The sequence below is a fragment of the Saccostrea echinata genome, unplaced genomic scaffold (assembly GCF_033153115.1).
Source record: "Saccostrea echinata isolate AGI-Se365-2 ecotype Australia unplaced genomic scaffold, CSIRO_AGI_Sech_v1 ptg000029l, whole genome shotgun sequence".
NCBI classification, from domain to species: domain Eukaryota; kingdom Metazoa; phylum Mollusca; class Bivalvia; order Ostreida; family Ostreidae; genus Saccostrea; species Saccostrea echinata.
Window position 1 is genome coordinate 32,877,564 of NW_026889778.1, and position 24,351 is coordinate 32,901,914.

Consider the following 24,351-nt stretch of genomic DNA (forward strand, 5'->3'; position numbering starts at 1 on the left):
TCAACTAATTTACATGAAAGTATAATATATGGAAATGTTGTTTATAATCTTGCAAGTCTTGCCTTAGCGTGTGGACATGAGAGTTGTATGGCCTGCAAAATCGCAAGCTTTTAGACTTATAAGACAAGCCTTACCAGCCCTTAGGGATTTCATCCAGAGTCTCCCACTAACTCAATGTAGGCATAATTTTTTATCCTCTCAAAGTCAACCATGCCAATTGAATGAGTGCTATTTTTATAGTCATTTTGGCAAGTTAGAATAATTCCTAGATACTGTACATGAATTTACTTCTATTGCACCAACAGAAAATCATTGTATCAAAAATTAGCAGTGGCTTGGTGACTCACTCCAAGCTGCTCTGAGATTAAAATGATTAAACATGATTTACACATACACAATTAAGAACATGCAATCAAAGTTGCATCTTGAAGCAACTTTTTTTGCAAGTTATACATCCCCTTTCCTTGGATATGTGTCAGTCATTCAATACTTAGCTGCTACATAATTATCATGTGTTGTACAGCACTGTAAGATTTCTATTTTTGTCTATTAATGTGTTACTTCTCTGCAGTAATAAGTTCCTTTTTATGAGCAAGCTTCAATATGACTAATAAGGCAACAATTCTGTTAATTCTACTAGTAGTTTTTTTTTTTCCTTACATGAGAAGAACACTCAGCATACAACAGGACCGATCAACTACCAGCTGTCATAAACAATAATACATCAACTCTATACAATATATCAAGATATTATATGTACATTTATTTAGTTTAATTAACTTTCATTACTCATTAAGCAACCTTCAAGACTCCACCTTGTAGTTAAGTGTATAAATTTAATTCATTTAATTAATCACATATGTACAGTACATAAGCAAACATCAAAGTTTCAGAAGATATGTAAACAATATACCATACTCCATAATTAAATGAAATGATACACGTTTCACACCTCTGTATATTGTTATTAAGATGTCATCTAGTACATACTACTTACCTGAGTCTGCCATGATGTCTATAGCCTGGATCTTACCATCTCTGTACCAAAGTAATCAGCCTCAGAGGAAGGCCATCCAACACCTATAATAGAATCAATGATCACTGGTCAACATTGTATTAGACAGTCTGGCTGAATAACATATTGATATATATATATATCAATGTACTGCAGATACCATCAGGCACTTACTCAAAAAGATATGACCACAAACTCTTCTTTTTTTATTAAGAAAATGAAATGAAAACCTTGGATTTACGTTTTTTAAATTTACTTGAATTTTTCATATTTTTGGTAGGATTTTTATTTTATTAAATAAAGAGAAAACTTGAAGTTCCCCTTCTTTATTGTTTCAAATAAACAAAAATGATTTGTGTAATAGCTTAGTAGACAAGAAAACTTATCTTTAATAATTTATCTTAAACACAGAGAACACATGGTACATATTCACTTTCTGAAATCATCTCGTACCAGCCTTCAATGTTCACAATGCTCTTAGCATTCACAGTATATCCCAGTATTTATTTATAGGAAACATTAAGGTAGGTAAATACTATCAGAATTTTCTGTCAAACAATTTATTTTTTCATTTAAATATCTTAAACAACTCTTGAGCCAACAAAAAAACCCATATTACACATACCTTTGCACGCTTATTTTCATACTATGTGCTATAGAGCACATATACCCCCAACTTCAACAGCCAAATTCTAACACAAAGATGTATAATTTCATATTTTATTCAAATATGCACCAAAGCACACTGTATTGTGCTATAATTCATTAAATCTAATAGATAATTAACTACAAAGAGAATTTTTCGAGATATTCAATTGAAAACATGCACATTTAACATTTATACTACTCAAATCCATCAGAAAAAAAAATCACAAAATATCATTATTTTCAAAAGTCCCAAAATTTATATTGTTAACATGCCATTTTTTCTTTAAAAATATCTAAAATTATATCTAAGGTTAACAAAAAAACATATTTTATCACAGTAAACCAGAGATATTTTATTAAATCATATCTCGAATACCCCTACCCCCACTTTGGTAATAGCATGTTTTACAGTTATATTTTACACACTGTAAAAAATATCAAAATGTAACAAACAAATACAGTCTTAGAATGAAATACAAATGGAATATTAAAAAATACTGAAATTTTGGTCCTTCTAGACACTTAGAACATAAGGGGTAGGGTGGTGGTGGTGGGGGGGGGGGGGGGGGGGGGGGGGGCAACCCCTTCCTTTTTTCACAATTTTTTTTTACATACAAGTACACATTCTTAACAATTTATAATCTAATACATATAAAGAGAATAAATGTAGTGTAACAAACATACATGTAGATTCTAGCAAGTATAGCTCATAAACAAATAATTTTGTTGAATGAAAATACTTATGATGTGAACTAACAAGAGTTCAAATACTCCACAACTTTGCCAATGATCTTCTGAGACTTCGTAATTCTTGGTGTCTTTGAACCAGACACAACCTCACTAAAGACAGTCTGAATCCCACAATGGGGGTCACGCTTATGTATGAGTTTTAGCTTGTTTAAGCTTAGATTGTTAGCTGTAAGCCTTTTAGAGATCAGTGTAGAAATTACTTTGCTTTGTATCAATGGAATTAGTGAGGACTTGACATTATAATAATTCATATTAAATATATCTGAAGATTCACATTTGAATGCTAAATTTGACTCGTACAGTTCTCGTAAACTACAAACATCAGCTAGAGCATTGTGTGCATCGTAACTTTTCCCTAAACACAATCTGACCAATGTTTCTTGTTTAAAATTTCCCACTGTTTTCTTGTCAAACACTTTCTGTGCAAGTTTGTATGTATCCAAAAAACCTAAAACATTTTCATCAAATCGTTTAAGTAGACCATGTCGCTGCAAGTGATATTGAAGAATTGGAAGATCAAAGTTTTGAATATTATGGCCCACAATGACTGGTTTTGAAGCACAATCTGTTGTAAAGTCTACAAACTGGGTCAAACCACTGACTTGATCTGTTGAAGGCACAGGCTCTCCATGAAGAGTGAGCTGTCCCATGTCATATCTGAGACCTGTTGCAGCCGATGCTTCTTTACAGATTGGTACACTGGGGTTGAGATAAACATTGATTGACCTATCTTCACAAACTGCAGCAATCTGTATGATGTCAGATGTTCTACCTGAAAGCAAAATTATTAATTATATTTTATACCAAACTCGAAAATAAAAGAATATTTATATTTGTTAGTAGGGAAAAGGTAAACTAAAAAAAAATCTTACTAAGTCCAGTAGTTTCTAAATCAAAATACATCAAGCAGCTGCTCTCTGGAGAAATCCTAAGAGGCTCTGGATCAATGTCATCAAGATCAACATCCTCCTCAAGACCAATATCTGACTTATATGATTGACCTGTTACAAACAAAATTCAAGTAAATAATACTGAAATTCCACTAGCAATGGCTTCTCTAAAGGTGTGAAAAATACACAATAAATCAAAGTAAAACATTACATTCAATTCTGTTTTAACTGAAGCACTACCTTCTAGTACATTCCTCGCTGCTTCTTTAGACAACCTGGCAGCTTTTAATTCCAATCGACGTTTCTTTGTGGTGGGTAAACTCTGCATCAGACGCTTCCGTTTGAGCTTGTTGGCAAGTCTAATGGTATGTTTCATTGTGAAATTGCCTGGTGACAATGCCATTTTCTTGTTCAACTGTAAAATATAATTCATGTTTCAGTAAATTTTTAATTTTGTGAGTGTTCCATATTCAAATCAAATGGTTAATAAGAACAGGGATTATAGTTTTGAATGTGAATTTCTTAGTAAATCCATATCTTTATGTACTTTATGTACATGTTTATTTAGATAAACATGATTGTAAACATCTTTTTTAAAAGCTACATGTATTTATAGTTTATAATATTTATTGTGGAAAACCATTAAAATCAAAATAAACTTCTAGGACACTAAACACATGTGAACATAACTTTCTTAGGTTTGCCATAAAAAAGAAAGAAAACAAAACATAACAAACAATAAATGTAGAGAAAAACAAATTTAAAAATGATCAACTTGAAACTTTTAACACATTTTTCTACCTCTGATATGTAACCATAACCCATATTCTTTTGACATACAGTGGCTGAGAGTCTAGCATGTAGACTTTCTGAACCTCCATAAAACCTAACAACACATTTTTTTGCAATTTGAATCTCATATTTCAGACTCAATTTAAAAGATTATACCTAGAATTTTTGTTTTAAACAAAGAGAAATAAACCAAAGTACTTACAATCTTTTGGGGGCTTTAGTGGAGACCATATGGTTGAAATTCTCATTGACTTGGGTGGACCCCATCATGGCTAGCTCTTCTGCCTTACAGCAATACTTTTTGAATAGACCTTCTAAAGCTTCTCGAACTAAGGTGCAGGAGAGAGGCTTTCCATACGGCAAATTTCGTGGTTTATAGTCAGTCTTTTTACTCTGGCACCAAGTTCCACAGTATTCGTGTTCACCTTCAAAAAAAAAAGTAGTTAAAATATTTTCACTCTTCATTCCTAATTTTGTAATGACTTTTTTATTGATACACTTACCATATAAATGTGGAACAATTTTGCCAAGTTCAATTTCAAGCTCTTTAGCCTTGCCCCTGTTTTGCTGTACACAATATGTAAAACATCTAAAACAAAGAAGGAAAAGATACTTATTTTATAATTAGCTATCGCACTTACAATTAACAAGGTTTCTGTTGGACCACAGTTGATCAAGGGATATTTTACTGAAATATTACACTTCAAAAACACAAACCTTTCAATGTGACCTCTAAGTTTTTGATTTTTCAAAACTTTGTGAGTATTGGCAAGCTCAATCAAAGCTCCTGTGAAACCTTTTTTTGTGTGGTTTTTGTCAGCTCTTTTGTTGATGGTTGGGTCCACAGTGGCTTTTACATGGGCAATAGTTGTTGAGTCATTGTCCATGACTAAAGTTCCTATCTGTAAAATACATTGGAAATATGTACTTTAATTAAAACAGCAAAGTTTTAATATATAATGTAGTCAACTTTACAGACATATTTGGCATTGCTCTAATAAGAATCAAACATTCAATGAAAAGTTACCTTGCACCCTTCATCTTGGATTGCACTCAGCATTTCACAGGCCATGGCTGGCTCCATTGCCTTTGCCGATCCATGCCAATTCCTTCGGCAGTTGTGTTTTCTGGGTGGAACTCCTTTACCTGATGCAGCTGAGCAGATTCTGCATTTTTTACTCTTCGAAGAGAAACTTACTATCTTTTTAGTTTTTTCTCCTACTAGAGATGCATGACCTGTAACAAGATAAATACTGCTAGTACATAACTACATGTATGTGTATTAAAATATGTTACTCTATAAGAAATCTCAATCCTTCTTGAGGAGGGAGAATCAAAACATGTAACATTATCACCAGGGCATACCAGTAAGACTATTGTATCCTCTACCAGTACCTCTCTTCTGCCAGGCACCATCAAAAGACACAGTGATGTCTCCATCACTCCTACAAAGTAATTAACACAAATGTGCAAATATTAACAAATAACATGTAAATACAAAGCAAAATTTAAATATCAATATTTGGTATATAAAATTACAGTTTCATTTCTTCTTGAAGAACTTTATTACAACTCTGCCCTGCCATTTCCTCTAGGTGTTCCCCAACCTCTCTTTCTCTGCTTTTTAGACTCCTGTTTGTGATCCCTGGGATATTCAGTGCAGCCAGTAATGCATTTACATGAGTTATTCCATAACCACCATTTAGCATACCTAAGATATCACAGAAATAAAATGAAAACAAAATAGTTCTTTCAGATGTAAACTTTTGTATAACTGGAAATAATTTATTTTTATCTGCTTATTTACAAAATAAAATTTTTGATTTATACCTGCAGCAAGTTTTGTGTTGACATCCCAAGCATATTGCTTCATATCTGCTTTAACCCTATGCTTACTGCCCGTGGGTATGTCATTGACATGGGCACAGGTGGAATGTGTGCATTTTATCTGAAGAACCTGCATTTGGTCAAAAATTAATGTAAAGGGTATACAACATCTTTAAAAACAAATCTTTGAAATACAAAGTCATTGACAATATTATAAAAAATAATAAATACCTGCCCTAGTCCAAATTTCCTTTCACCTATAGTGTTAACAAGCTGAAGTGCATTCCCACACATGGCGCAACCTCTTTTCAGATTATCTACAAGAGTGCCAAGTTCAACAATTCGTCTTCCAACACGCCATGAACTTTCTGCACTTTGACACTCAACACTTCGTAGAACAGGGGAAGAATCATTCTCCAAGCATAGGCCATCATTTTCAACATCTAATATTTACACAATAAATGATTGAATCTTTTGCTACATATTCCAACAGTCCATAGCAGAACGCTTACACAATAATTATTAATACAGACACTTACCCTGTTTACCTTTTAACGCACGGGCTTCTCTTGCTCTCCTTAGACCCTCAAGTCTCCGGAGGAACGAAGCTTTCACGAACGTTCCTTTTTTAGACCGGGGCATTCTTGTATTTTTATATAATCACACGAAATTTATGATAAATGACCAGACTGAATGTTTTGCGCCAAAGCCGAGTCATAACCGGAAGTCTAGAGTCGGTGTATAAAATTTAAAACCGGAAGCGAAAAACTATGGCCTTTCCTTAACCAACACCGCTACATACTCCTCTGGGAGCCTGACAGCGAATACAGGCAAACACCCTGAAAAAATGTCAGTCAGTCTTGCTGACAAGTTTCTAACCATCACAAACATTATCTGAGTGTTCAATGAGTGACCCATTTACATCACAAAGGATAACGCTCTATCGATTTCAGTTTGGCAAAGACACTTTTTAAATGCAAGTGAAACTACTCCACAATATTCAGTGCCCAGGATGTCAGACACTCGACCACAGTAGAAACAGGTGTGCCCTTTAGGGAGTTGGAGGTGGATGGGTTAACAAACAATAAATTAAATATTACATATCACAGTAAACACATAATTCATGAATAAAATGTGCTAATGAATCTGTATATGCCATGAATTTATGATTTCACTGAAAACACACCATAATTTTTGTGATGTACTTTCAGTGACTTCTTAAAAAAGAAATTAAAAGGAAGAAATTTAGAACATCTTAAATCTTGATTGACTACTTTTAGAAACAGCAACTCACTTCCTTGTCATAATAAAAGTTCTTATGATTCTTCAGCAATGTACAATTGTATACAGTTGAACTCCGGTATCTCGAACACTGACATATGTCAAAGTGATTTGGAAGTCCCAACCACTTATTCTTTAAGTATTTTACCCTTGATATCTCTAACCATCGGACATCTCGAAGTTTTATCTTGGTCCCACTGAGTTGGAGATAACAAGGTTTGACTGTATTTCATTAAGTGTTTTATAAATCTTCAGTTTATCACCTACACACAATCTAAACATGTTATAATTCTATACAGAGCCCCTTGTGAAGATTTGGCTGGATTTACATCTCCATCATCGGGATCAGATTGTATATCCTACTTTTACAATGACACTTAGAAATGCAAGTAGGAAAATCAATATATTCTCCATATAGTCTTAATTTTATGTCAAAGTACTAAAGATGAAGGACTTTCACTTCTTCAGTGAGCTACATTAATCCAATATCCTTGTAATATTATAACTACAAGGAGTATTCCAGAGCAATTTTGAGGTTTGACTATTATTAATTAAATTTCAATTTAATTTCTATATAATAAAATAGCAAACTTCTAAAATGAACAGTATCCCTGTATTTACATACCAATTGCAGAATGTCCAAAATATATCTTATGCTTTTTCCAGCACATCCAATATCCAATATACGAAAAACTCTGTTTGATATTTCAGACCATCTCTACCCATGAATTAAGATCAATTTCTCACACAGTATAAACCTTTAACGAGTTGGAGAGAAAATATGAAATTAGGTATTATCTGTGAAATCACCGACTGCCACAATACTAGATACTGGGTATCATTTATTATCTGCGAAATTGTATATCCTATACAACTTTGTGTAAAAACAAAAAACAAACAACCGTACAGGATGTCAGTTAGCGCTATATGTACAAATGACAGGACTAACACAGTTGGGGTCGCAAGGAAGACATGACAGTATCATTTTTCATTAGTCAATACCAAAAACAAATCACCAAATATTATTATTATTTGTCAATGAGTTTCTTTCCCATTAGACAAGTATATTCCTCAAGTTTAACATCTAAACTTATTAGCATTATTTACAAAATATAAAACTTTGAAGAAAATTTCCAATTCACTATGTGTTATGCATTTTATGGTGTCCCTTTCAGCTAAAAATCAGATGATGTTTTTTAAGTCTAATCCATTATAATAGCCGGGCATTTGTAAAAACAAAAATAAATATTTAATTATTCTATGTATAGAAAAGCGGGTTATGTAAGATTTAAAGATTCAAAGACACATACATATAAAAAGCAAAAATCAGCAGCAGCTGCATGAACAGCTAATCTATTTGATGTGAACTAGAAAGAGCCCATGGGATTTTTTAAATGACTAGATAGCAGGCCAGTAGAATGCTGGAAGGGGGAATGCAGGGGGTTATCCCCCTTTTTAAGAGCACTATCTTATACTGTTAATTTAGTATGAAAATGCTTAATGAATTGCTGGTGTCCCAACCCCAACTCTTTGTTGTAGTATATTTGAATCCCCCCATGTTGATATGTTCCAAAATTTTTTCTTCTCAGAAAAAGTTGAAACATATTAACTTAACCTCTCCCCCACCCCACCCCCCTTTTTTTCAATGAAAAAGGTTTTGTGTTTGGGCAATTTTCCTTTATTTTCTTTTTGTCAGAGATTTTTTATGACTTTCCCCTTAAAGGGAGTATACAACCCTTGGCTTAGCTCCTCTCCCAACACTACTTTATCTAAGTATAGTCCTTTCATGTTAATTAAGTATGAAAATTTCATTCAACCTGTTCCCCCCATCCCCATTTTCTTGCAGTTTAATCAAAACAGTCCACTTTATTGTACCCATTTTTATTAGAAAATTTGAGAGAGGAAATACATGTAGCTGCACAAAATAGTTTTCAAGTTTCTTTTATTTTTACAGGTGCTTAAATATATTTTAGCAGTAGAAGACAGGGGGTTTGCACTGAAGCCCCCAGTGGGTGCAGGGCAAGGCCCTGTTGGGGGTCCGGGAGCAAAGAAACTGATGAATTTTAACAAATAAGAGGTGTTTTTTCCCTTGATTTTAGGATAATACATTTCAACAAAACAAAATTTCAACAAAAAAAAATTAAGATGGGGGGGGGGGGGGGGGCTAGAAAATGAAAGTGTGTAAGCAAAATGTGTCTAAATAAGAATTTTCAGTGTATTGTCAATCCATATTGAGTATGTTATCAATATTTAGGATTATTGTAATAAGTTAAAATAATAAAATAAAACAATACTCAACTGTTTCAAATGTAAATTGTTTTAAACATGTTGTTTTCCCCTTTTGAAATCATGAATTTTCAAGGTTAAAAAAAATACGGGATGCAAAAACCTGAAAATCTGGCAGAAGTGAAAATACTACCAAAACAAATAACAAGCAAAGAAATTCCATGAAAAATTATGTCTCAGAGACGGCTGACTCAATTTTAACAAAGCATATCACGAAAAGTTTTACATATCAGAAAATACAAAATTTTTCATACTGATGAGTTTTAGAAAAAAAATTCATTTAAATCAACAAAATATGTTTCTATGCTATGTAAAATTTTCTTGAAGGCATATTTCAACAAGTTTCAGTCTGCCAATTTTATTTATAGGGTCAGCAGCGGTAGAGGGTACTTGATTCAATGTTGGAAAAAGAATTCGAAATAAGGAATGGAATATAATATAGGAATAGGACATGATATAGCATAGAAATATAGTTAAAAAAAAAAACAACCAAGAACATGTAGAACTTTGACCATGCAAGTTGAGTGTGCAAGACGTTGCAACAAACCGATTTGTGTTACCGTTACGCTGTAAAACGATTGTAATTAATACATTGTTAAAACTTAGTCCGAAATATGACATTTTCCAGGCTTTTTTCATGATTTTGATATTCCTGGCATGTAAAATTATTTAAAATATCAAATCGTGAAAAAAGCCTGGAAAACATCAGACACTTCAGATTAGGTAAAACTGAAAGTAGTAGATATATTGAATTATAAAATTCCCAGGGCCAAAAAAGGCCCTAAGTGAACCTTGCTCTTCTATATGGTGATTACACTGCCTATACCCAATTTCGCCAATTCAATGATACCTGATATTGGGTACTATATATATGCAAAATTTGCTTGGTCCAAGGCATCTGATAAAGGAACAGACTTGTCTTAAATCTAGGTCCAACCTTTCTGGGTCGAGGTGTCATTGGGCCTGTATGTGGGCCAAGGTTTCTGGCATTCACCTAGCATTTTCCATTCAAATAGTCACAGAAGTCAGCAGTTTTATCCATAAAACAATGTAAACACTAACCTGTGAGCTTTGCGAGCGTAGCGAGCTCTCACTTCGCTCGTGAAGCTCACTGGTTAGTGTTTACATTCTTTTATGAACAAAACTGCCCACTCCTGTGAAATAGTCAATGATGGCAGGGGCGTAGCTTCCATTGTGGCAATGAGGCAATTGCCTCACTAGATTTTTCACCACCACCACCCCTTCCCATAATCAACAATACATTGCAGATAATACGTAAAATTAATTGCATTTCTTTTAACATATTAAGCAGTTCTAAAATGTTGAATTGAAGTTTTAAAGAAATAAAAGCAAATTTTAATAAGATGCGCTTTCACCTTTAATTGTTTCAAAAGTTTTAGTAAACATATTTATTAACTCTTTTACATTCTTTTACAATATGTAGTAGGGTAAGTCAGGGTAATTTCGACCACCGTTCAATTTCGACCACAGGAACACAACTCTACACAAAGATCTACGGAAGTGTTAAGACAAGTTTAATTTATTCGGAATTATAGAAAACTATTCCTCAAATAGTGTTTCCTAGTATAATTATTCATCGCAAATATAGCTTGATCAGAGATATAAATAATATTTTTACTATTATTTATGTCTCCAGTTTGACGTTCGAAGTCCCCGTCTTCAGTGCGCTTGATTTGATCAAGGAAATGCAAGAGAGACAACTCGTACAACCTCTTTTTAAGCGCTAAGCGCAGCGCAAAGCGCTTTCTGTCATCTTAAATCTACTTCCGTTCGCGATCCAGCGCCACTAAGCAGGTTGGATAACTCCACTGGGTTTTCTAAAAATATGCAACTGGAAATCCCCGACGCTCTTTCGGCTATTTTAGTGTAATAATGCGTTACGTGCAGTTCTAATAATAGGAATCAATTAGTAAGGTAAAGAGTATGCATGTACATTGTACGAAAATCCACTGTTAGTAGACAGGGGCGGTTCATATCTCTATACATTGTAGTTCATTTAAAATCTTGAGTACCATGTAGCTAACAACTGCTGCATCTATGGCGCAAATACCTAAAACGGTTAATTATATGTCATGTACATATAATGTAAAGATTGAATAAGTACATATTTTTAAAACTCAAATGGGATTTTAATAAGTATTTAAAACTCAAACTGGAATTAAGTTATATAGTAGAAAATTTCGCATAAAATTGATTTACAATGTACCTACATATGTACGTTCTGTATAATTTATATCCATATTAACTACTATTTCTTCTAGATCCTTATTTCAGACAATGTAACTAAAAACAAGTCTTCCTATTATCACCCTTGCACCATGCAGAGAGCTATCAATGAAGTTGATTTTCGCATCTCGGTATCAATTAGTAACAGACTGGAATGCATTCATGAACTGTTTTTACTTGTGTTGTATTCTATACTTGTAATATGGGTAAAAAATATGATGTAAATAATTCGCAAAGAAAGGCAGTTTGCGGCTGTACGTACATGTAGGGAACGTGGTGGCTGTGTTTTCAACGAATCCACTTAGATAGGAAAACTAATTTCTCGGAAATATTGATGACAGATATTGTGTTTTAAAATTGTGTGTGTGCAGTGCGCAAGATCTGGCGGAAAAATGCAAAAACCTTAATTAAACGCTCTTAGCAATGGACAGGAATAGTGCTGATGAAATGTTAAGCATACTTGTGTTAGGAACCTAGAAAGAAATAGTTTAGGTAAAGATGTGCGTGTGTTGCCGAATTGACTGCTAAGCGACTTAATGAGGACTACATATAAACAGAATAAAACAATGTTGCATACCTTCATAAAGATTTATTCATACTTGAGATTAATATAATGTCTTTTTTTCTTGGGCTGTTGAATTATTTATCATGGAAATAGCAGAAAATTACGGGTCAATTATTTTCAGTACTAGTATTCTTTTTTATCTAACACACCAGTGCTGTGGATATTTTTCCCTCTCAACATGTTTTGCGTGGTAGTTAATTTCATACATAAACAAGTAAAGATTGGTGTAAAGTATCAAATATCCGTAAAAAAAAAATACTGAAGCATTTTAAGTATTTCAACAAGAGTCCAAAATTAAATTACTTCTGGGGTTTTAATGACATATTTTCATTCCGAAGAAGAAAAGAATAATTTTTTTTATTTTAAAAAAGTAAAATTTACAAATCAGATAAATATATTGTAGATCAACGGAAAAGACTTATTTTTGATGCAAATACATAAATCATGTACATGTAAATGAAAATCAGATGTAAAGGATAGCTCTGAATGTGTTATCATCAAACGAAGAAGACAAATATAATATCCTTATAATCAAAATGTATATTTACCAATCATCTCTGACAAAATGACGTAAACTCTACGGGTGCTCATTGAATAGATTTTTTTCACATGACGATGCCGATATGCTGCACAGCGCGATGAATGTGAAGTGTTAAAAATGTATAATGCACAGCTGTAGTATATTCAAAACAAAATGAAATATATAGTCTAAGTTTTATTTATCATTAATAAATACCGGACGCTCGTAGCGATTGTGTAAATATCTTACATACTCCATTAATGTATTTCTTGCAAAATCCTTTCTATATATTCGTAAGTTTAAAAATCGCTCATGAATATGAAAAAAAAGAGGTATACTAAAACAATTAAGTGAGAATACTAGTATTCGATATTTTTGAGATCTTTAATTCATAACTTTAATAAACATGTTATCAATAAGGAAATATTTTATCGACGCAATAAAAAATAACATTTTTATTTTTTAGGAGCACTTTCTAAAATTAATTCACATTACAAACAGCCAATCTTCAATTTGAAACACTCGTAAACACGGAATGAATTATTAAAAATTATCACCAGAACATTTTAGCTATCAGTGTTGCACATTAATGAGAGGAATATCAGCGACATTTTCAAGTGTTCAAAATTATATAAAAAATATACATTTTCCAGCAAATGTATAGCTACATATATAGTCACCCCCCCCCCTTCCAATGAATTGCGATTTATACGCATACCTACCTCGTCGCCCGCGTGGCGCAGTGGTTAGAGCGTCTGCTCTAGAGTCGCAGAGTAAGGAGTTGATCCTTACGTCGCAGGTTCGAATCCCACTGTGGGACGTGGAGACCGGTTCTTCGGATGAGACCTTATAAACCGAGATCCCGTGTCGCAGTAGGTGCTGGCACGAAAAAGATCCCTCACTGCTCAATGGTCGTAAGAGCTGAGTATAGGACAAAATTTGCAGCTCTCCACTGGCAAGTGGTGGCGTCTCCATATGAGTGAAAAATTCTCGAGAGGGACGTTAAACAACATACAAACAAACAAACAAAAAAAGCAAACCTACCTCTTATAGTCTCCTATAAGGTGATGGAGAACGAAAATAATTTTACATGTTCTTTTTTTTTTCGTTTCTTTCTTTTTTTTATTAGGTTTGAGAAATACCTTACTGTTTGGACTAAACATCTGTTATTTAATTTTTATATATTGTTTTTTTTTTAAGAAACGGAGAATCTCGAACCTTCAAATGTTTCCCCTTGCGGTTTGAAAAGGCGGATATAAGTTTTATTTTAAAGTGAATATGTACGTATCGAAGAACTGTGCTCGCCCCAGCGCGGCCGCACTGTCAACATAATACTTCTTCCAATACAACAGGCAATTTAATTAAATTCAAAATAATTCTGATGAATTTCAAACATTGCTTAGCGCTTCCCAGTACTTTCAGTACTTTGATTAAGTTTGACCTTGTTCAACAGTGTACAGCACGAATTAAATTAAAATTATTTTATTTTTTCTTGGAATATCTTTAAGTTGCAGAATTTTCCAAATTTATATTGGATTTTTCTCAAAATGCACAAGAAACGTCCATATGATTTTGGTCGAAATTACCCCTACTGATTTTAAGGACGCGGGGTAAATTCGACCACTTATTCTGAAATATGTGTAAGTTGTCTTTAACAGCTGTTTAATGCAATGCAGAGTTAGATCTTCAAAAAAAAAATTATACTGTATATTTACAATATTAACTATATATAACCTTTTATATTTAAAAAAAAAATGTCAGATTAATCAAGATATGGATGCCTAGCTATATATATTGTCCGTGCCGTTCACGAGGTGCATCACTGATCGACATGCGAGAGAACACGTAGTCGGCACTAGCTTTGAAACAACACATGGTGAGAGCAATCCATAAGATTCCAAACCCGTCAAATTAACAAAAGAGAGGATGCAGGCAATATTGAATATATGTAAAAAAAAAAAAAAAAAATCAGGTTTTGTAATTTTTTTTCATTATTACGAATGTGTTTGACGGACAAAACTGAGGCTATCGAAAACCAACGAATCAGTCGTATTAAGATCGTATCACACAATCCAGGTACACAAATCCAAATAGTACTCAAAATATCAGAACAACACACCAAAAAAGCCGCAACAATCTTGAAACACACACACAAAAACAACACTGTGATGTTACACGAAATAAATGATTTGTTTGAGTTTGTTTGTTTTTTTTTGGGGGGGGGTGGGGGTCAGAGGCTTTGCTTCTGTAAATCTTTATTAATCATCGTCGGAAACCCAAGGTCGGTCTCGACCGACCGTGGGTTTCGGACGATGTATTTAATTGACTTGATCGAATTTCTCAGGTTATATCTCTTTTAAGAATTAAAAAAAAACACGTAAAATACGTAAAACAACGCATTCCAAATGAATGTGTATATGGTAAAAATTAGTGAAGAAAAATATACGCAATTCTAATGCTATACTCAAACCTTATACATATATATATACAATTTGAATGATTCTGTTGTGAAAGACGATATTAAATAAAATCCCTTTTGGGTTAAACAATTTAAAAATCACAACAAAGAAATTATTTGTGGAATCTGAGAAAATTTTATCTATTTGCACAACTTTATTACACAATTTCAAAATATAGAGTTAGCGAATTAAAAGCAGAATTTAGAATCGGAATAAGAATTAAGATGTCTATAAGACAACATTGAAAAGCTTAAGTAACCCAACCCATTTCTTTACTGTATGGATACTAGTACTTATCCATTTTAATCTTTTTACTGAGAGAGATAGATACATGTATTTTCTAAATAAGGCAATACAGTCTCTCGGACCATAAATTTTGAATAAAATGCGACAGGTAAAGTTTACATGCATTGCAAGAGTTATCTTTCTTTCTGATGTTTGTTGTGGTCGAAATTACCCCAAGGTCGGTCGAAATTAACCCATGCAACATGCTTACTTATTTCTAAACCAATTCATTATTTTTTATGCATTTTTTAACTCCTAAAGCAAAAAATATGAAGAAAAAATCATTCTCAATTACTTTGAATCAGTTTTAAACTAGTACATTGGAAAACAGTCGTGTTTTGTGGATTGAAAGCCACAAATCAGCAAAAGTAGTCGAAATTACCCCAGTCTACCCTATCATGCTGAAGTCTTAAATAAAGAAACCAGTACAGCAAATGAAATATCATTGCATTTAAAACCCTCAACTCCATTTCCTGTCGGAGTGCCTCCCTACCCCTCCCATGACACCACGTACCCGGCTGTGTATGGTTTTGCCTCACTAGAATTTAAAGTCAAGCTACGCCCCTGGATGTTCAAAGTCAATTTTCTGACAGCTCTTACGCGTACAAATATTTTCTCTAGATAGTTCTATAAACATACTGTCATACACTGCAGTGTATTTACAAACAAAATAATCATCAATCATAACTTTACTTAAAAAAAAAAAGAAAAAGAAAAATGATGAGGGTACTAACTCTAAGCCTATTCAATCATAACCACAGGCCTACAAGTATGTAACCATACACTATGATACAGCTTTCGGAACAGTTAACATAATTAATCGAATTCTTTAATATTTCTGTGCACGTTCAATGTATCGAGGGTATAGTCCAGTTTAAGACTATCATTTCAACAACATTTTTCAGGAATTCGATTAAAAACAATCAATGCACATACCTGTCCTGAAATAAATACTTTGTCTGTTTACAACCCTACAACCGGAGGTCAAAACGAGGCAGTACGGAAATGCTAAAAATAGTAGTTGAAGTTTGATCCCGACATTAATAATATAAAAATCACATAATTATATCATATACGTCTACTGTTAGATGATGATTTGAATAGTAAAATATTTTTATATAACATTATCGATTTAGCACAAATCTTTTAGCGCACCTGAACCGTCTCCAGTATGTTCATGAATGATGTTGACCATGTCTGAATTTTTTTTTTATTTTTCGACTTTTCCCCCAAAACCACTGGACCAATTTAAACAAAACGTGGACCAGACTATCCCTGGGTAATGGGCATATTTTTTTATTTCAAGTAAAGGAAATCAAAATAGGATGGGGCAATAAGATCGATGTTTAATATGGAAATAATTTTGCAAAATTCACGCAGACAGAAATTCATGCATAGTCCATCATCTAGGCCCAACATCAAACTAACAGAATTATTTTGTAATAAATGAACTCGATCTAACATGTACAAAACATTTGAAGTAAAAATTATAATAAGAAAATCTACTGAATGAAACAGGCCCTTAGCAATGGTTTCAAAGGGGGGGGGAGGGGGGAGGCAGGCACGTAGCATCTGCCCTTTTTTCCAAACATAACCTTTTACTATTGAAAATGTTCTTTGAAAGGCTGGTTGAATCGATCCCCCCTCTTTTTGCTGAATAAAAGTCAAATAAGGGTAATTCAGTGGTGTATGAATAAAATTTAATTCTGAAAGAAGTTGGAACCTACCCCCCCCCCCCCCCCCGGGACAATTTTCCTTTTTTTTCCTCTGGCTTCCCGACCCCACCCAACTTTCAAAATTCAAAAGGATGCTACATGTACGTCCCGGGGGGGGGGAACCTTCCCCTCATCTCCCTTAAAAAGAGAGAGAAACATAAACTGACCAAAAAGTGAAAGGGCCGCCAACTTCCGAAAATAATCTTCCAAGCGAAAAAAAGAAAAAAAAACTCGACCTTACAACAACAATGGGGGTGGGGTGGTGGTGGTAGGGCAACCGGCAATATATAAAGAAAAATAACTAGGCATATTGTAAAATACTGTACTCAGGAAAAAGCGGGCCGAATGGAAACAAAATTTTCGCATGATTACAATAGAAAAGGGACAGAACTGTAAATTTGCTGAGGTAATTTCCGTTTTTCTGTTTTATCATAATATGATTTTAGCATTTTTAATACAATTAAAAAATTACTTCACTTAGATAATATAAATTTGAAATTGATGTTTTATTTTACCTTCATACTTTTAAGCAAAGTTTTAGGAAAAGTGAGGTCAAGGTCACAAGAAAGTTCAAGGTCAAAAGTTTTGGATATATATATATATATATATATATATATATATATATATATATATATAGAGAGAGAGAGAGAGAGAGAGAGAGAGAGAGAGAGAGAGAGAGAGAGAGAGAGAGAGAGAGAGAGAGAGAGAGAAAGCACTAAAAAACCAACAGCACTGTATATCCTAAGTGTCAAATCTACTAAGTAGATACAAGGTCACGGATGGAAATTTATATAAAGCACTAAAAATGACCAACGACACGAACAATAAAAATTGTCAAATTTTCGAAACGCCCTGTCCCTTCCTCAGGACAAAGAAAAAGGTTAAAAAATCATAAAAACAAAGGAAACAAAAAAAACAAAAAAAAACAACTAGCACTACTACTAAACTACCAAACACGATGTATTTACAATGTTACATGTTTAATTTGAAGTTTATAACCAGTTGTAAAGAAAGAAATCCGTACCGCTATGAAATACGTCCGGTCTGTCGGGTGTACAGTACACCCGACAGACCGGACGTATTTATTCAAAACTGAGCACTAATTTAAGAAAAGTAAGGTCAAGTTCAATCGAAAGGTCAAGGTAAAAAAAAATGTTGATGCATTTGAATAGCTTACTCCAGTATGCATTAGTATATGAAGTTTGATAATACTATCCTGAATGGTTTCTTTAAAACTGAAAGCTAAACACTAAATTAATATAAGTGAGGTCAAGGTCAAAAGAAAGGTCAAGTTCAAAAAATGTTGTTGCAGTTGAATAGCTCTCATCAATATGTATCAGCTTATGAAGTTTGATTAAAATATTTTGAATAGTTTCTTTGAAACTGAGCTTTGAGCTATGCTAAACGCAAGGCGCGATGGAAGGACAGGCAGAAAGACAGAAGGATGAAGGACAAAGATGAAAGGATGGAAAGACGGACACGAAAAACTCTATATGCCCGGCCATATTCACATGATTCATGGCGGAGCATAAAAAACATTTATTTCATTCAGGCCATCTTTAGAAAATTGTTTGGTTGCCCTCTCCCGACCGACTGGCTAAAAATGGCCCGACTCAAAACTTTTTTTTTTTACCTCCAAGAAGCAATTATTTTTTAATGCATTCCTGAAAATAAATGTTAAAAATTCAGCATTGATTCTGAAATTCCCTTCGAAAAAAAAAAATTCGCCTACCTTCCGACTCACTTTTCTCATCCTCAGTCGGGAGAGGGCAAGCAAACGTTCTTTCAAAGTTGGCCTCAGTAATTGGATGGTTAAAGGGGTATGAGCATGGGAGTTGTTCATTTGTCACTCATCTACAGTACCAACCAGACCCAACCTGACAGATAGCAGTCTCAGAGCAGTCACATAGTGGTCCCAGAGCAGTCCCACAACGGTCCCAGTAGACAGGGTTAATAAATTAATGGGTGGAGCTTTGTCATAACTGAGAATTACACAGTGTATCAACAATGTCAGTAATATAAAGGCAGTTGAAATTCACGATTCACGTCTTTTTTTTTTCATAGTGTTTATATGACGGGTGAATGTCAAATAAAATTTTTTCATAGAAAAAGATTGTCTTTATTTGAATTAATTATAAGGTTTAATTTTGAAGCGGTAAAAAAAAAAACGTCAGTTAATTTTTTTCCGTGATAGCGGCCTTTACAGTTTAAAAGTGCCATGGCCGTAGGAACCCAGTAAGTTTGCCGTTATATAGATTACTATAGAAAACATACCTACTATATGCTTGTGCTCCCTCAATAAAAACGTCTGATGACCTTTTTTTTGGCTTGTCAAGAAATTTTTGGTAGTTGATAGTGCCCCCAACTGAAAATGTATAACTGTGCCCCCCTCCCCCCTCGGTTCCTACGGCCATGTTGTAGAAAGTATTGGAGAGATGCAGCATATGAAGCAAGACTGGTAGTAACTAATCTTTGCAGGTTTTGTCTTAATTAATTAAAAACAAGCGTCTTTTCCCAAAACATTAACCTGCATTGCACGTAGCATAAGCTCATTTCCACTTTGTCCTGGTAAGCTAAGATTAGGGAAGTAAGGTTCGAGATTTAGACCCTGATATATGTATACATTAATTCATGAGGCTCATGGGCCATAATGCTCACCTGAGTAACTTTAGTACTGCTATTCTTTAGATTTGAAAAAAAGATTTTTATATTCATTCCCATGAAAAATTAAGACCTCTGCGCATCCATCAGATCCATTTAAACCTAGACTTTCAAATAAAAACTTTAAAACCTCTTTACATTGTTCACTTTTCTTTTCAAACATATGTAAGCCAATGAGACCAAAATGTTTGCAAAGAGTTTATTTACTGAAAGTTGTGAGTCGTACAGCTGATCGTATAGTGGTTCCCTTGAAGAGCGCCGTAGATCGTATTTTATAATGTACAATAAATAATACTCATTTACGTATGAAATAGACAAACAGATTCAAGGAAACAAGTTATTCAATAAATTTGTACAAAATCCTGGAATTTTATAAAATAAATTGTAATTGAAACATAAATTTTAATAAGCTTCAGTCCAACTTTCTAGTATTGTGCAAAAGTTAAAATAATGTTAAGATAATTTTTAGCAATGTTCCGTTACTGTTCCTGCATCGTTGTCCCAAGATAGATAAATATCCTGGTAGCTTACATTGTCCTTAATCCGATTACCAGGTTTGTTTATTCTTACGGAAAAGTCTTACACTTTCATATCCCGATTGGATTATAGGTCAATGCACTCTATCTTAAGTACATTGTAAATAGTTTAATATGTATATTTTCTGATTAAAATAATTGTCTCAAACCCTATAGGTTTACACATATAGCATAAAAATGATCATATCAATTATCTTGAGCTTTGACCACTGACCTCCAAAACTATAGGTGTCTTAATCAATTCCTCTAACTGTTTCCAGAATGAATTACGTCTATAGGATAAAAAAAACAACAACATGTTATTGCCTCTTATAAATGGTTACTATTTTAACATTTGACCAAGTGACCATAAACTTCTCCTAACCCTCCCCCACCTATATGTATTGGTGAGTATGAAATCTCTAGTCCAAAAATACCCAGTTAATCAAGTTGCATAAAAGTGTTGCTGGACAGACCAGGTGATGAGCAATCACATCTTGATTCAGGGTCCTGATAATTACAACAATTACCTTCCACAGTTGTTTTCCTTGTAAACTCCCTCCACTTTACATCTATAAAAGTACAAACTTGATGCCACAATGATGAAGTCTTTCAAAAACATATACAAATAAATTTAAGAAATAAAACTAACAGTGTAAATATCAGTGTTAAATGATTATTTATTACACTTTATGCTCTATACATTTTTAAATCATGGACTTAATTTTTCATAGCAGGCTACAATATATAACATACATTATACATATTGCATGCCCACCTCTACAATTCATTGAACAAAATTTTACAAGAGGTCCATGAGTAACAATGCTCACCTGAGTCTGTTGACCCTGCTGCTCTTCATCAGCTGTTTTTTTAATCTTAATTAATTAAAAAAAAACCACCCCATACTTTTCATCCAAATCTAGCCCAAGCAAAGCTTTGATTTAATCAAAGTTGAATCCACACAACTTTTGGAAGCTTTAATATCAATACGATCAATATGGTCTTGTTGTCCAGGAGAATTTTTTCCTGTGCACATGCATTATATCAAATTTGGATCTCTAGATCTGATTTCAGCCCAACCTCAAGGCTCATAATTAAAACGAAAAAGATTATTCCACATAACTTGGTTATGTTTCATATTTTAATATGATTTTCTGTCACTCTTGTAAAGATTTCCTCTTATATATACTCACTTGTAAAATTCTGACCTATTGCAGCCCCAACCTATTCCCAAGGGTTTTTTTTCTGATTGCCTAATGTGGCCCCAACCTACCCGGGGGGGGGGGGGGGGGGGGGGGGGGGTGTCATAATTTGATCTAACTTAAATCTTCACTACCTGAAGATGCTTCTCTATTAATATTGTAACAGAGACATTTATGTGCCTCTGCTGGGAAATAACCCAGGGCCTCTGGCTTGCCACTCCAGTGCTTTACCAATTGAGCTAAAGGGTTAACTCACTAGCCCAAGCTGGTAGGAAGTCATGTACCTTACACTACTAAATTGTCCCCCTCCAGAGAATGAGATGTCCTCATCTCTTTTGAAGTGCTGACGCCTGTGGGGTGAAGTTCTAGGGTAATTGCACTCACCCGCCAGAGAATACCCAGGTTCCAATGTGGGTTCCAAATGTAACAGAGACATTTATGTTTTATACATTACACTATCACAATATGACTAATCATGACTAATCATGGCATGGCTGTTCTTGAGAAGAAGACTTTTTAACAACATTTTTTCTTATATATTCGTTTGTTAAACTTTGACACCCTGTTGTGGCCTCATCCTACCCCCAGGGGTCATGTTTTGAATGAACTTGAATCATCACTACCTGCATGAGGATGCTTCTATATTAATAATGGTTTAGCTGTTCTTGAGAAGAAAATTTTAAAAGATACTTCCTTTATATTCTTGTGTAAAACTATCCCCTGTTTGGGGCCCTACCCTACTCACAGGGGTCATGATTTGAAAAAAAACATTGAATCTAATCTATCTGAGGATGTTCTGTATTAATATGACTAAAAATGGCTTTGCTGTTCTTGGGAAGAAGATAATTATTAAAGATTTTACTATATATTCCAATGTAAAACTTTAAATCCTTGTTGTGGCCCCATCCTACCCAAGGGGTCATGATTTGAACAATCTTGAATCTACACTATACAATTAAGCTTTCACACAATCTTTGTGTTTTCTGGCCCAGTGGCTCTTGAGAAGAAAATTTTTGAAAAAATTACATTTCACTATTTCTTATTAATAATTATCTTCCTCATGAAAAAGGGCATGGCCCTTCATTTAATCACATTTGAATCCCCTTCACCTAAGGATGCTCTGTGGTAAGTTTGGTTGAAATTGGATCAGTGGTTCTGGAGAAGAAGATGAAATTGTAAAAAAAAAAAAAATTATGATGACAGACAGCAGAAAAATTTGGAACAGAAAAGCTCACTTGAACCTTTGGCTCAGGTGAGCTAAAACATTGTGTGATAAATTACCTTTATAGTTTCAATATTACCTGGTAAAACAAGTAAAACAAGTGAGCTTTATTGTACATAATTTTAAATTTTGTGGAATGTTAGGAAGAAAAATTGTTCCCAACCATGAAAAAAGAAATATAGTTGTAAACTGGTATTAAAAAGAAAAGCACATTTTACAGAATTCTAGCATTGTATACCAACCCTGATTTAATTTTTCTGTGATAAAATATTTATAAAGATGTCACTGTCTATATAAACTAGAGTTGTCAACAAGTAACCAGTTATTTGAGTACTCATCAAAAGTTCCAAGTATGAATACTAAATTCAGTATTTTAGCAAGAATTTGTCAGACACGCATTCTGAAGATATATTGTAAACCACATAGTTGACAATTATAATTATGGTTCACAAGCCTCTGTAAATGGGTGAGGACATGAGTATCAAAATTCATGAAAATATATTTATGTTTGATCATTTTGATATTGAAAATCATTCCAAAATTTCATTTAATCCTAACTGAAAGTTTTATCATACTTAGGTGTAAGGTTCTGAAATTGCATTCCATCAAAAGAACAAGAACTTGATCGTGAACAAACATGCAGTTAGGTCTAAATCTTGAATTTCCTTTTAATAATGACCAAGTGCTTAATAAAAAAAAAGGCAGGGGAGAAACTGGTTACTAAATATTGATTAATTTGACAACCCTAATATAACCCTAGTGGAATGTTACACTGTCTGATTCATATATACAACAATCCATACAGTCATGTAAAACAGAGTCCATAGAGGTGATCACTTAAATTACATTATCTTATTCATATTTATACACTGCACTTGTAAAACAGAGAGTCTATATATATATATATAGTAGTGTTCAATCACATGGACCACTTTCCTTAGATCCACAACTAAAATACAGTCAAACCTTGTTATCTTGAACTCGATGGGACTGAGAAAAAACTTCGAGATATCCGAGGGTTCAAGATATCGAGGGTAAAATACTTAAGAAATATGTAGTAAGGACTTCCCAATCACTTCGACATATCCAGGGTATTTGAGATATCCATGTCCAAGGTACCTAAGTTCAACTGTATTACCCAAAAAATAAGAAACCTAATTTCTTTTCAAATATGTGGATGTTTAAGAGTTTAGGTACTTTATCTGTGAACAAAAAAATGATACAGTTAACATGTATGAGGGTTGTTAGAAAAGTTCGTGGACAAGTTCTATTCTGAGTTCACTATTTGTATGAAATCAGTGAAACTCTGCAGATCAAAACTATATGTATTTTCCAATTAATATGCCAAGATTTGGTGTTTTCTGATGATGTTTAAAAAATATACAGCTAAATTATTTAGATAAAACATGCTTCATGGAGCATGTTACTTTTTGCACCTTTACATTACAGAGACATATTTTTGAAATTA

General features: G+C 33.6%; 3 protein-coding genes across 4 annotated transcripts in view; all 3 read right to left on the minus strand.

The window, feature by feature from the left end:
• The window catches only part of LOC133195835 (interleukin-17 receptor D-like), a 35,822-nt gene extending 19,303 nt beyond the window's left edge, over positions 1-16,519 (minus strand). For both annotated transcript variants that reach the window (XM_061331789.1, XM_061331787.1), the window contains exons 1-2: positions 16,502-16,519; positions 998-1,080 (exon numbers count right to left, since the gene is read on the minus strand). In XM_061331789.1, coding sequence (XP_061187773.1) covers positions 998-1,010 — 13 coding nt within the window. In that variant the 5' untranslated portion in view covers positions 1,011-1,080; positions 16,502-16,519. The remainder of the gene's footprint in view (positions 1-997; positions 1,081-16,501) is intronic.
• On the minus strand, positions 1,016-3,631 carry LOC133195209 (uncharacterized). Its single transcript, XM_061331067.1, has 4 exons — positions 3,544-3,631; positions 3,286-3,414; positions 2,421-3,185; positions 1,016-1,080 (listed from the first exon to the last, which is right to left on the minus strand). The coding sequence occupies exons 1-4, from the start codon at positions 3,629-3,631 to the stop codon at positions 1,016-1,018; spliced, it is 1,047 nt and encodes a 348-aa protein (XP_061187051.1).
• On the minus strand, positions 3,593-6,670 carry LOC133195833 (uncharacterized). Its single transcript, XM_061331786.1, has 10 exons — positions 6,462-6,670; positions 6,154-6,365; positions 5,926-6,052; positions 5,635-5,806; positions 5,461-5,540; positions 5,123-5,331; positions 4,813-4,997; positions 4,599-4,684; positions 4,298-4,520; positions 3,593-3,718 (listed from the first exon to the last, which is right to left on the minus strand). Exons 1-10 carry the CDS (start codon positions 6,562-6,564, stop codon positions 3,715-3,717), a joined length of 1,401 nt encoding a protein of 466 aa, XP_061187770.1. The 5' UTR covers positions 6,565-6,670; the 3' UTR covers positions 3,593-3,714.
• Positions 16,520-24,351: the final 7,832 nt, after the last annotated feature.